Here is a 14,840-nt window from a genome sequence, read left to right on the forward strand (position 1 = left end):
GTATAGCAAAGTGCAACGAGGAAAAATGTTTTCATTTTTCCTCGTTTTTTTCCTCGTTCAATGCATGCTGCATTCTACAGCACACATTGGAAGAGGAAATCACCTCAATTGATTGTTTTTGTGTAGGAAGGTAGCCCTCCCTGCACAAAAACAATCTCCCCACGATGCAGGCATCCTTGCACCATAGTGCAAGGGTGCCTGCGCCGGTGCATGGCAGCAGTTTGTGCGCCAGCGCAGGGAGTAGCACAGAGATGTGACATATTGTTATAAATATGTTGCATCCCTGTGCTTTGAAACTAATGTAGAGTGGTGAAGCAAAATGAGTTGTGGCAACGCGCTGCGTTAGTTTCTTGAAAATATGCCCCTAAGTGATTTTTCTTTAAGGATCGTCATCTATTCATATATTGATTGTGCCAAAAGCTATTTTTGTCTTCAAAATGTTAATTCGGCTAAGACATTGTTAATGTTCACATATGATGCAGTTTCTAAGGAATATAGGTTGTTGTTCTCTATTATGCCTTGGCAAGAGTACATTATGGACAGTGAGGCACTATAATGAGTGTAAAACATGTTTGTGTTTTGATACTATAGCTTCCTAACGAGCATCTTGCTTCAGTCCTTCTGGACATGAATAGCTCTCCCTTTCATTCCATACCTATGACCGATCGTAAAATCACCTTTCTGTCCAGCAGTAAATTGTCGAGGGAATTCTTCAGATTTGGAGAGCTAAATACAGTTGTGAAATGGAAGTAGCACAAATTAACACACTGTGGACCTATGCACTGTGCATACCTCATTCATTTAGCCATTTATATTTAGGATCCCATGTTTGGAGAATGAGGAATATATTTATGCTGTTCTGATTGTACAGCTTCACATTTAAAAAATGTCGGAGCTAGGCTGGGACCCCAAAGGAATTTCAAACATGCAATGGATTGAATATGTTGAAAAGTCCCAGGATATGCCCATTAATTGATAATATGAGAACAGCACCAGTTGTACAAATATTTATTATCAGATGATTTAGGAAGTTTTACATTCCTGAAAGAAATTAATTTGCTTGTAAAGTAAGGAGTCAGAGAGCCTTATGATATTCTAGCTTTTATATGATTTGTGTATATACATATTTTTCCATAAGTTTTTTGTAATGATTTTGTAGATAACTAAAGCACAAAAAAAAATATGACCTTGTGTATAAATGGAATGATGCGGTATAGCTAGGAAGGATATGTAATTTAATTGCACAGTTTTAATATCCAGTTTTGTGACATTTCCTTAAAGGGGGAGCTCTGTGTTATGGGAGAAAGGAAAACGTACAGGAAGCGCAGACCAGGAGTACAATGTTCACTAGGAAGAGACTACTCCAGGTACATTATATCAGAGCCCTGCCTATGCTCTGACTGGGATTTTGAATGGTGAGTACTTCACCCAATCTGTTTTATTTTTGGAACAATATCAGACAATGTACTTTCCATGCTCATGCTACATTTGATACTTTTAAATATTGGTCCTTGTGAAAAAGCATTAATGTTACATTACAAGGGACACATTCAGAGGTTAAAATTAATGTGTTTTTTCAATTGTAAGACTCCACATTGTAACTGTTAGAACTGGGGGTCTCTAGTTGGTAGAGGTAGGTACCACTGTCCAAATTGGGACCCTTGATTCTAGTCAGGGTAAGGAGGAAACCCTCTGAGATAACCCCTGCTCACCCTCTAGGTAGCTTGGCACGAGCAGTCAAGGCTATTCAGGAGGCAATGTGTAAAGTATTTGTACCAACACCCACAGTAACCCAGTGAAAACACCACAAACTGACTCCACAACAGTTTAGAAAAATAAAGGTATTTAATCTAAACTACACAAGACCAAAACGACAAAAATCCAACATACACAGTTCAAGAATATGGTTTCAAAAGAGTTCTTAAGGTTGTAATAAAAGTTGTTTAGGTTGCGATAAAATAATCCACAGTTGCGTGAAAAGTTTCCAGTTGCCTCACGTTTCAGACACAGTACCTTTAGTTGCGACAGAGTTCCAAAAGCAGAAGATGGTGCGGTGGAAAACAAGCGATGCGTTGCTCCTAAGAGCCTGGGGAGGCGATGCGACAGCCCCGCTGCAGCAGCGGGCGTGTTGCAACGAATCCGGTCTGTTTGGGGAGGTAGGCCACTTGTATGGATTCCGGTGTGTAGGTTCCGTAGGAAGTTTGTTCTCGCAAAGGCACGATGCGGCGATCTCTGGAGTTGCGACGATCTCCGGGGTTACGATGCGTGAACCAGCGGTGATCTTCTCTCTCGGAACACCTCGATGCGATGGCTTCTGCGATGACACTTGCAGCGACGTGATGCGGTCCACAAGTAAGCAGTGCGGCGATCTCACCCAGTGACGACAGGCTCTGCGACGACACTCGCAGAGATGTTAGGCTTCCCGCACCGATCCGGTGCGTCCCGCAAACGAAGGATGCGACGGCTCTGACAGCCGCAACAGGCGCTGCGACGATCTCGACCTTCGTAGCGGCGGGAAACTTCTCGCACTGTTGGGGATGCGCTCCACAGCGAGCGATGCGATAACTTTTCAATTGCAAAAGTCTCTCAAGCTTAGTTACAAGCTTCCCAGCACAGGCACAACTTCCAGAGGCCCCACAACTGGATCAAGCACTCTAGGAAGGACAGAACTCTCTCAGCAGAGTTCAGGGAAGTTGGGGGTGAAGTCCTTTTGTTCCTGGGGCTTCAGAACAGGGAGCCAGCTCTTTTCAGGCCCTTGGAGATTCCTTCAAGACAGGGGACACAGCACAACAGCAAAGTCCTTCCCCTCTCCTTGGCAGCAAAGCAACAGGTCAGTCCAGCAGAGCAACAGCAGGACAGTCTTCCTTCTTCAGATTCAGCTTTCTCCTTGGCAGAGATTCCTTCTTGATTCCAGGATGATCTAATTTTCTGTTGTCAGGGGTCCTGTACTTATACCCCTAAAAGTCTTTGTGCTCTTTGTGCAAGTGGGCCCTGAGCCCGGTCTGAACCAGTTCTGGCTGTTGCTTGAGCACTTTGTTTGCCTGGCTTCTCCTTTCCTTTCAGAGTGAGGGGCAGGGATGTCAGCCGCCCAGCAGGAGGTGGAGCCAGCATTTTGGCAGGCAGGCAGAGCCCTATTCAGGCCCAGGTGCTAACTCCTCCGACCGCTCAGGTTGCAAATGTAGTCATTCAGCCTAGGGCTGACTCAGCCAGCCTCCTGGGGAATCCCCAGCCCCTGTCCCTCTCAAACCAGACCGTCAATACACAAACAGGCCAAGGCGCACAGAAGGGTCAGACAAGAGAACAGCAACTTTCTAAAAGTGCTGTTCTCAAACACAGGATTTAAAAACAACCTTTCCTAAAAGATGTGTTATTAAATTCTGAGTTCAGGAATACTCGACTCTTATGTCCTATCTTGTTCCTATGGGAAGAAATGCTAGTAGCCACTGTAGCCAGCATCCACCATGTTAACCTATGGAGCAAGATAGCCTTACAATAGTGAAAAACGGAAATGTCTGCCTTTCACTACCAGAGCATGTCACCTTCACCAGTACATGCTCTACCTTTCGCATACACTGCGCCCTGCCCAGGGGGGTACCTTGGGCCTTCCATAGGGGTGACTGCTGTGCACAAAAAGGGAAAGGTTAGGCCTGATCAGTGGGGACACTGACCAGGAGGACACGGCAGTTCCTAGACTGCACACAGGCACTGCAGTGGCAGGCCCGAAACACCATTTTAGGGCTACTCATGTGGGTGGCACAATCAGTGCTGCAGGCCCACTAGTAGCATTTGCCATCACCAGCCCTGGCACACCCAGTGCACTTTACTAGGGACTTCTTGGTGATACAAATATGCCAATCATGTATATCCAATCACAATAACAATTTACACAGAGAGAATATGCACTTTAGAACAGATCAGCAGTGGTAAAGTACGCAGAGTCCTATTGCCAACAGCCATGGGTCAGGAAAAATAAGGGAGGAAGAAGCAAAAAGTTTGGGGATGACCCTGCAAGAAGGGCCAGTTCCAACAGTAACCCTCTTAGTATCCCGCAGAAGATGATATATATATATATATATATATATATATATATATATATATATATATATATATATATATATATATATATATATATATATTCATTGTAAAAAACAAAGGTTAAAGGAATGTTATAGTAGGAAATAACATTTTAAAAACATTCAAAATTCTCTGAAAAAAACAAAGGCTACTTGAAGGTTCTGGTTAGGCTCACATTTCACTTGTTGAAAGCCATACCAATTCAGCTTTTATAATTAGCTGAGCTAACTATAACTTACACTGCTTATGACCTCGCATAAATCTCAGAAGGTTTTATGAAACACTTACACTCACAAGATGATGTCATCAGTAATGTCATTTGAGATGTCATCAGTAATGCCACTAACCATGTAATGAGTGATGTAATATGTGAGGTCAGAAGCAGTGCATTACAGGGGCGTACGTTATAGTTAACTCAGTTAAATATAACTGCTGAATTTCTATGTTTTTGTTTGAGTAAAATCTGAGCCTAACTATAACATCCATGCAACCTCTGGGTTTTTTCAGTGAATTTCCTAATGTTTTAAAATTCTAACTTTTATTCCCTGTGTGTCAGTGTGTCCCCCGTGATCTAAGTGTATGTATGATGGAGTGTCTGAATGTGTTAGTGAATCTATCAGTTATTGCTTTGGTGTGTGAGTATATCTATGAGTATGTCCCACTGTGTCTGAGTGTATGGATGAGGGAGTGCCTGAGTGTGTCACTAAATGCATTGTGTTTGTTTGCCTGTATCAGTACATGTATGAGTTTGTCCTGGGATATCTGAGTGTATCTATCAGTGAGTGTGTCAGTGAATGCATTACTATGTGTTTGGGTGTGTTAGTGTATGTATAAGTAAGTCACAAGTTGTCTGAGTGTATGTATGATTAAGTATAAGAGTGTGTCAGTGATCAAATCAGTGTGTGCTTTGGTGTGGTAGTGTATGTATGAGTGTGTGCTGGGGTATCTGAGTGTATGTATGAGTGAGTCAGTGAATGCATCAGTGTCTCTGCTTGCTGTGTCAGTACATGTATGAGTGTTTACTCAGGTGTTTGAGTGTATGTACGGTTGAATGTTTGAGTTAATCAATCTGTGCTTGCTTGTGTCAGTATATGCATGAGTGTGTCTTGGGGTGTCTGAGTGTATGTATGAGTGTGTGACTGGGTGTGTCAGTGAATGCATTACTGTATGCCTAGGGGCCTCAGTGTATGTATGAGTGTATCCGGGGCAGTTAACTGTAAGAATAAGTGTGTGCATGGCTGTATCAGTGTATGAATCAGTATGTGAAAGGTATGCATAAATGTGCTTCTGGGTGTCTCAGTGTATGCTTCAGTATGTGCCCGAGTGTGTCAGTGTATGTGTCAGCAATGTCCTGGGTATTTTCAGTGTAAGTCTCAGTGTGCTCCTGGGTGTGTCAGCATATGCATCAGTGTGTTGCTGGGTGTCTCATTGTATGCATGAGTGTGTGTCTGGTTGTGTCAATGTATGCATAATTGTCTAGTTGTGCGTCTCAGTGTATGCATCAGTGGGTGTATGAGTGAGTGTCTGAGTATGTCAGTGAATGAATCAGTGTAAGAATGAGGTTCTGAGTGTGTGTATATTTAAGTGAATCCTTGCTATGTTAGTACCTGCATGAGTGTGTGGTTGAGTTTTGTAGTGTATCCAGCAATATCTGTTAATATGTCTTATTGCATGCATTAGATATCTAAGTAAACAGTTAGTTGACTATGGGCCAGATGTAGGAGCCCTAATACCGGTCGGAAATGGCTGATTTTGGCCGTTTCCGACCGGTATTAGGTTTTTTTAGATGTAGGGGCATGTTATTTTAAGAATTGGTAATTTTACCGATTCGGTAAATATACTGATTCTGTAAAATACTGAATCGGTAAATCCATATGTAGGTGACACTCCTAAGAGTGCCACAGGCCCTTAAGAGTCGGTATTTTACCACACAATCCTATTGTGTGGTAAAATACCGAAATCTGAAAGAAACACGTTAGTGTTAGATTCCTTACCTTAGAATATCCCCAGGCGTCAGTCTGGATCCGGAAACTTTTGCGTAGCAGTACCCCTGCGCGTCGGTAGGCGTCGTCTGCAGGCGTCCCCTGCGGCTCCGCGTCCGTCGTCGGCGTCGTGCGCCGTGATGACGTCGCTGGAGTACATAGACGCCGCCTCCGCGCGCTGACGTCAGTTCTTCTTTTTTCCGCGCCAGTGGACGCAGATCTGAAGAGCAGTACTCCGGTCTTTGACCAAGTTTTTCAATTGTTTTTTCCTCTACGGTGCCTGATAGGATGCCTGGGTTTAAGAATTGCGATGACTGTGAGCGCACGATGTCGGTCACAGACCATCACCGCCTCTGCCTCCGGTGTCTGGGCCCTGACCACGACGTGGACTCCTGCGTCGACTGCCGGGCCCTTACCAACAAGGCTAGGCGGGAGCGGTCCCGCAAGCTGCTGGAGCTCCGGGTGTCGGCCCCACGTCGGGACCGGGAGCGGTCCCGGTCCGGCCGGAGGTCGAGAGAGCGTTCGAGGGAGCGGTCGCGGAGCCGCGCCGGGCGCTCCGGAAGTCGACACCACTCGTCAGGCTCGTCAGGTAAGAAGCACAAGAAGTCGGGGCGTCGTCATCGTACCCCCGACTCCCCCCGACGCTCGCGCGATGCGGCCGGGGGCTCGGGTGACCCCAACCCCGCGGCTCCGCGAGAGTCGCCGGCGCGGCCTGCCTCATACCCTCCGGTCCCTGGGCATGGCGCGACGCCTGAGGAGATCGAGGCGTTCCTCATGGCCATGAGGGCGCTCGCTTCTCCGACGGGGCCTACGGCGCCTTCGGGCCCAGTGCTACCGTCTGGGGGCCCTAGCGGTACGGGTGTCCCTGCCTCGGCGCCGTCGGGTGCTCCGGCCCCGGCGCCGCCGACGGCTCCGACCCCGGCGCCGCAGGGGCCTTCGGGATCGGCGCCGGCTGGTCTTCCGGCCTCCCCGGCGCCGTTGCCATCGGGGTTACCCCCGACGCCGCCCCCGCGCGGCGCCGGTTCTCCACTGCCGGTTCCGGCCGGCGGTGGGGTTCCGACGCCGGCTCCGGGCGGCGCCGTCCCCTTACCTTCTCCGACGCCGGACGCGGCGCCGGACGGGCGTCGCACGACGCCGGTCCCGGCGCCGATGGGGCCCATGAACCCCGAGGAGCCGGTCTTCATCATTGACTCCGAATACGGAGAGGATGAGGAGTACGGTGAAGGTTGGGAGGGGTCCGAGGACCCTCTGGCTCGCGAGTGCCAGTATGACCCGGACTGGACAGGTGACTTGGGGGATGCCAGTGGTTTGGACGACTCCCCTAACCCTGGTTTGATCTCTCCTCCAACCGTGGCATCGGTGGAGGGAGCTGCCTATTCTGTGGTGCTGATGAGGGCTGCCAAGGCCTTACACCTTGAGCTCCCCGTCGCGGCCGTGAGGCCTAACATCCTCACCGAGGTCTTCAAACCGCAGTCATGCCCAGTGGAGCCACTGCTGCCGTTTAATGAAGCCTTGTCTGACGTTCTGTTGGGCACGTGGTCCAGGCCCGCTTCAGGTGCGCCTGTTGATCGGAACGTGGCCAGGCGCCACCGTCCTTGTCCGGACGACCCCAAGTACCTGTCTACCCACCCCACTCCTGAGAGTCTGGTGATCCAGGCCTCGACCTCCCAGTCCGCATTCCCGTCGGCCCCGCCCGACCGGGAATCCAAGAGGTATGACCAGTTTGGCAAAAAGGTCTTCTCGTCCATTAGTTTGGGCCTGCGGTCTTGCAACACCGCCTGCCTCTTGGGCCGCTACACCCACTCTGTGTGGGATACGGTCGCGGAGCTGCTGCCAGAATGCCCCATGGAGGTGCGGGCAAAGCTCGGTCAGGCTGTGGCTGAGGGCCGAGATGCAGCGAAATATTCAATTCGGTGTGGTCTTGATACGACCGACTCGCTGGGCAGGGCTATGTCTACGACGGTGGCGATTCGTCGCCACGCCTGGCTGAGATCCGCCAATTTTTCGGCTGATGTCCAGAATGCCCTGATGGACATGCCGTTTGATGGCTGTCACCTGTTCGGTGACAAAGCGGACCACGCGCTGGAACGCTTCAAGGACTCCAGGGTCACGGCCAAGTCCTTGGGTCTCTCGACCCAGCGTCAGCAACCGGGTTTGTTTCGTCCCTTTCGTGGCCAAGGAAGGGGCGCCCCCACACGTGCTGCCAGCCACGCGCCGCAACAATCCTTCCAACGCGGTGGCGGCCGTGGAAACCGCCGTGGTGGCGGTCGGGGACAACGGCGGGGTCAGACCACACCTTCCCCCGCAGCATCTACCCCAAAATCCTCCTAGTCCGTGCTTTCGGCCCCATGTGACGCCAGTGGGTGGCAGGGTTCGCCATCACCACGCTCACTGGCGCACGATCACTTCGGACAGGTGGGTGCTGCAAATCGTCCGAAGGGGCTACTCCCTCCCCTTCGAGACCTCTCCTCCAGCCATGCCACCGCAGAACCACCGTGTGTCGGGGGACCACTTGACGCTTCTGCAGGAGGAAGTTACGGCCCTCTTGGCCAAGGGGGCCATCGAGCGCGTTCCTGGGCCAGAAGTAGGGCGTGGTTGTTATTCCCACTACTTTCTGGTGCCCAAGAAGGACAAGGGGGGCCTACGTCCTATCTTGGATCTAAGGAACGTCAACGGCTTCCTCCGGAAGGAGAAGTTCAAGATGTTGACGTTAGCTCAGGTCTTGGCTGCTCTAGACCCACAAGACTGGATGGTAGCGTTGGACTTGCAGGACGCCTATTTTCACATCCCCGTCCTGCCGGCCCACCGGCGTTACCTGCGGTTCACGGTAGGCCAGGAGCATTTTCAGTTTATCGTGCTTCCCTTCGGCCTTACCAGCGCCCCACGGGTGTTCACAAAGGTGATGGCGGTGGTCGCAGCCCATCTGCGCAGGTTGGGGGTTTCAGTCTTCCCCTACCTAGACGACTGGTTGTTGAAGGCGGGCTCGCCCCAGACAGTCGTCCACCACCTTCAGATGACGGCAGACCTCTTGCACGACCTGGGGTTCTCCATCAATGTGCCGAAATCACACCTGTGTCCCTCTCAAAAGCTCCTTTTCATCGGAGCGGTTCTGGACTCGGCGCAGTTTCGGGTTTATCCTCCGGAACGGCGGGTTCGGGATATTCAGGCTTTGATTCCCATCTTTCAGCCGCTATCCCGGGTTTCGGTCAGGTTGACGCTGCGGCTGCTGGGACTGATGGCTTCCTGCATCCTTCTGGTGCATCACGCTCGGTGGCGGATGCGGGCTCTGCAGTGGGACCTGAAGTTTCAGTGGGCCCAGCATCAGGGCAACTTGTCCGACCACGTCTTGATCTCGGAGGGCACTGCGAGACAACTGCAGTGGTGGCTTGCGGACCGCGATTGGGTCAGGGGCAAGTCCCTCTCCCTTCCCCAACCGGAGCACGTTGTCGTGACGGACGCGTCCCTCCAGGGCTGGGGTGGCCACTTGGGAGAGGCAGAGATCAGAGGCATCTGGTCTCCGGCGGAGTCCCGGCTCCATATCAACCTGTTGGAGCTGCGGGCGATTCGTCTGGCACTGAAGGCATTCCTCCCCTTTGTCAACGGGAGTGTGGTGCAGGTGTTCACCGACAACACCACCGCCATGTGGTACTGCAACAAACAGGGCGGTGTGGGGTCGTGGACCCTTTGCCAGGAGGCTCTGCGCCTCTGGCAATGGCTGGAACGTCAGGGCGTGACTCTGACGGTTCAACACCTGGCAGGTTCTCTGAACGCCAGGGCGGACGAACTCAGCCGTCGGTGCTCGATGGATCACGAATGGCGTCTGAACTCGGACGTGGCGCAAGGCATCTTTCTGCAATGGGGAGAGCCTTGGTTAGATCTATTCGCCACCGAAGAGAACGCGCAATGTCATCAGTTCTGCGCGTTGGAGTTTCCAAGACGGCACTCGCACGGCGACGCCTTTCGGCGCGAGTGGAGTTGCGGTCTGTTATACGCCTTTCCGCCTATACCACTTCTGCCCAGAGTGCTGAAGAAGATCAGGCGCGACCGGGCCCAAGTTATCCTTGTGGCTCCGGACTGGGCTCGAAGATACTGGTATCCCGAGCTACTCAACATGTCAGTCGGTCCCCCGTTCCGCCTGCCCCTTCAGGAGGACCTTCTGTCGCAGCAGCAGGGGACGGTCTTCCACCCGAACCTGTCCAGTCTCCACCTCCATGCTTGGAGATTGAGCGGCGACAGTTGAGGCCATTTGACTTGCCTCCTGAAGTCTGTGATGTTATTCTGGCAGCCAGGCGTCCCTCCACTAAGTCGGTATACGCCTGTCGGTGGAACAGATTTGTGGCATGGTGCACAGCAAAGGCTGTGGATCCTCTTTCTGCCCCTCTTTCGGAGGTTCTTCTGTTTCTTCTTTCTCTTGCCCAGCAGGGCTCTGCTCTGGGCACTATCAAGGGCTACCTTTCTGCCCTTTCAGCCTTTTTAAGGCTTCCTGATCAGCCTTCTTTGTTCAAATCCCCGATTGTAACTCGATTCTTGAAAGGCATCACTCACATGTTTCCACCTGTTCCGTTTGTGATGCCTCAGTGGGATTTGAACCTGGTTCTGACCTTTCTAATGTGTGCTCCCTTTGAGCCCCTTCATTCTTGTCCTCTCCGTCTCCTGACTTTAAAGACGGCTTTCCTGGTTGCCATCACCTCTGCCAGGAGAGTGAGTGAGCTCCAGGCTCTTTCTGTCCAACCTCCTTTCCTGTCCATTCATCCTGATAAGGTGGTTCTGAGGACTAGGCCTTCTTTCCTGCCCAAGGTTGTTTCGGCCTTTCACATCGGGCAGTCCATTACCCTCCCTTCCTTCTTCCCGCCTCCGCATCCTTCAAAGGATGAAGAGCGGCTCCATCGTCTGGACCCAAAACGTGCGCTTTCATTTTACATGGATCGCACACGCCAGTTCCGGGTGGATGACCAACTGTTTGTTGGCTACGTGGGTGCGAAGAAGGGACGGGCGGTCTGTAAACGAACCATCTCTCGATGGGTCGTCCTCTGCATCAAAGCGTGCTACTCTTTGGCTCGGAAGGAGCCTCCTGTTGGGCTGAGGGCCCATTCCACTCGGGCCACGGCGGCTACCACTGCCCTGGGCCGGGGAGTCCCCTTGCAGGACATTTGCCAAGCGGCTACGTGGGCCTCGCTGCACACCTTTGCGAGGCACTACTGCCTGGACAGCCAAGTCCGGAGGGATGGCTTCTTTGGCCGTTCTGTCCTCCAGGACTTTCTGGTGTAGTTGTATTGGTTCGCAGACCCACCACCGGGGTTGGTATTGCTGGGGTATGTATTCTAAGGTAAGGAATCTAACACTAACGTGTTTCTTTCAGATGAACAAGTTACTTACCTTCGGTAACGATATATCTGTAAGAAACATTAGTTAGTGTTAGATTCCTTACCGAACCCACCCATCCTCCCCGTTCTGCGAACTGATACCTAGGGTTAAGGTCATCCCTTTCAGGGCCCTAGTTTTTACATGGCACCAGTGTTGGTTCTCTCATGGCTCTGCGTCTCCTGGCGCGGAAATGCTGTGTGCAAAGAACTGACGTCAGCGCGCGGAGGCGGCGTCTATGTACTCCAGCGACGTCATCACGGCGCACGACGCCGACGACGGACGCGGAGCCGCAGGGGACGCCTGCAGACGACGCCTACCGACGCGCAGGGGTACTGCTACGCAAAAGTTTCCGGATCCAGACTGACGCCTGGGGATATTCTAAGGTAAGGAATCTAACACTAACTAATGTTTCTTACAGATATATCGTTACCGAAGGTAAGTAACTTGTTCTTCAGGTGTGCATGCACATCTGTGCATGCACACCTGTGCAATGTGACAAACAAACATGCCCTTAGGGCATGTCTGTGTGCCACATGGCACACATGCCTGTATTTGGGGTGCTAGAGGGTGTCAAAGTGACACCCCCTGCACCCTTGCTGGACTCGGTATTTACCGAATCGGTAAATACCGATTCGGTAATGCCCATTGATTCCTATGGGCTTCAATGCCCATAGGAATCAATGATTCAGAAAAGGGGGTGGTGATGAACAGAGTGTCTGAATTAAGCAGACCACTCTTACCCAGTCCAAAGATTAGGGCTTGATCCATCACCGTTTTTTAGCTCACTGCACCATCCCAGCTGCCCTGTGCCCATGATGCACTGGGCCAGGGTCAGACTAATTTGCATATAGCCAAGTTCTGAGCTGAGATGGTGCAGTGAGCTGAAAAACGGTGATGGATCAAGCCCTGATCTTTGGACTGGGTAAGAGTGGTCTGCTTAATTCAGACACTGTGTTCATCACCACCCTCTTTTCTGAATCATAGGAATCAATGGGCATTACCGAATCGGTATTTGCAGAATCGGTAAATACCGAATCTTAACGATTCAGTATTTACCGATTCTGTAATACCTACATCCCCCCCTCTATTTTACCACTTCTTAAATACCGAATCGGTAAATTCGGTATTTAAGAAGTGGTCAAATAAAATTACCTACATCTAGGCCTGTATAACTGACAAAAATGAATCAGTCTGTAATAAAAGAGAAATACATGTTATTCATACATAATATTAACTTACACAGTATGGTATAACTTTCTGTAATAGAAATGTTTATGTTCATAATAATCAAGCAGAAACAGTGTTCACAAGAAACTCATTTAATCTAATTAATACACTTTTATGCAAGGGGTTTGATTTCTTGCGTGATTTAAACAGAAGCAGCATACAACAAAAAGTCAAACCATATATCACTTAGTTACTACCATTTGTAATGAGTGACAAAGCATATGTCTCAGGAGAAGACAACCTACGTACAACAATGATTTTGCTGTACCCACTTCAGCCGAAGTGGGGGTTATTTATTTTGCATAGACAGTATTAGAAAAGGAACCAAATATACAATTACATTCTGATGGGTATTCACACTAAATACATTTTATATTTGAACATGACTTTGTGACCCCAGTGAAGTGACCATAACCAAAACAGTGCAATATTTGTGCTGCGAATAAAGAAGGAGGCAATTGGTTATTGGAATTTCAGGGAAGTCCTTAGGATATTTGATCAAATCATTTGTTCCTAGAAAACCTTTCTGGTTTGCTGGGGCTCTCCCTTTGTAGCTGTCAAACTACAAAGGGAGAGCCCCAGCAAACTTTATATATTTTTACTTTTATAATACTGTCTCCCCACTTCAGCTAAAGTGGGTACAGCAAAATTATTGTTGTACGTGGGTTGTGTTCTCCAGTGTATTAAATGAGTTCCTGTGAACACTGTTTTTGCTTGAATAGCAATACCAAGTTTGCAAGGACATACAGGGTTGCTAATGTTTTTTGTTAGATATGTTTATAATGAAGCATTGCACAGCTGTAACATAGTTAAGAACTTATACATTTAATTTAAGCATTTAATTTTCCCTATTTTACTGTTCTCATGGTCCATACTTTTATACATCATAAATGATGTACTACACAAAGCTTCATCCTTGAACACTGGGGAAAAAAACAATCATCTAGATTATAGGAAAAAGAACAGAACTGAATTATATGACACCTTAAATAAGTGACACTATGTCTTGCACTCACTACAAATATTTAATTTAGTATTTTAGCTATATCTACTGAACTAATTAAAGAAACATAAAAGAAAAAAAGAAAACGTTATGATATTGCTCGAAATAGATGTAAAGCACATTTGAATTTTGGAGTCTGTTTTGAAGCCATAGCACCCCTGGTAGCCCAAATGTTGTCTTAAACACCGATGATCCATGAAGAACAAACATTTATTCTTCTTGTTCCAAAACTCCAAGGATGACAATATTGAATTCATCTGTATCTTGTTGAGTGTTGAGATTAAACCACTATAGATCCCCTACATATGTCTACTAGATCTCAAATGCTTGAAGCAGAATGTACTATACTCCTACAACTATGTAAAACATTCCAGCCAATGACACAGTTGAGAGAAGAATCTGTGCTCTGCTTTATGTTGAATTGCATTCTTAAGATGTGGTAAATGGAAAAGTACATTCAGAACAACTTTAGCATAGCAGTTGACACAGTACTATTTTTCAACTGGAAACCTACAATATCTCCCTCTTTCTACAGTTTTTTTTTGTTAACACCGCCTTCCTTGTCTTTCTTTTGTTTACTTGGAGGGAAATCCATTGATGCTTTTGCAAGCTTGCACTTAGGACATATTTTCTGTTTCTCATAAACAGAATACTGTCCTAATGAGGAGCATATACACTTCTTAACTTATTGTACTCTCTGACACAACATGCATGAGCACTAACTTTCTTTTGTTATATTATGTTACAGGGTATTTGTAAAGCGCACGCGACTCCTGAGAGTGTCCCAGCGCTGACATGACCCCATAGACAGAACAGTGTACACATTAGTGGGTGCTTCATCTAATGTTAAAAAAGCCACATTTTTAGCTTTCTTTTAAAGCTAAGGAGATCTTGCACCTGTCTCAGGGAGGACAGCAGGCTATTCCATAGCTTTGAGGCCGCAACCTGGAAAGAGCTTCCGCCCATACACGCACGAGCGAACTTATGCACGATCAACAACCTCTGAGTCGAGGACCGCAAGGTTCTGGATGGGGCATAGGGCTGAATTCTGTTCCTGATGTATTGGGCCCCTATGTTGTGAAAGGCTTTAAAGACCAGCACCAGGGCTTTAAAATTAACTCTCTTTCGCACTGGGAGCCAGTGCAGGGACTTCAAATAAGGCATCATGTGTGTCCTCGGGTTAACCTTAA

At 48.9% G+C, this 14,840-nt stretch overlaps 1 protein-coding gene across 1 annotated transcript in view; it reads left to right on the forward strand.

Annotated features, from left to right (window-relative positions):
- SORCS3 (sortilin related VPS10 domain containing receptor 3) overlaps positions 1 to 14,840 on the forward strand; it is a 1,546,015-nt gene that overhangs the window by 1,084,806 nt on the left and 446,369 nt on the right. The window contains exon 19 of the mRNA XM_086919577.1: positions 1,282 to 1,415. Within this exon, the coding sequence (XP_086775703.1) occupies positions 1,282 to 1,415 (134 nt within the window). The remainder of the gene's footprint in view (positions 1 to 1,281; positions 1,416 to 14,840) is intronic.

The sequence above is a fragment of the Lissotriton vulgaris genome, chromosome 5 (assembly GCF_964263255.1).
Source record: "Lissotriton vulgaris chromosome 5, aLisVul1.2, whole genome shotgun sequence".
NCBI classification, from domain to species: Eukaryota; Metazoa; Chordata; class Amphibia; order Caudata; family Salamandridae; genus Lissotriton; species Lissotriton vulgaris.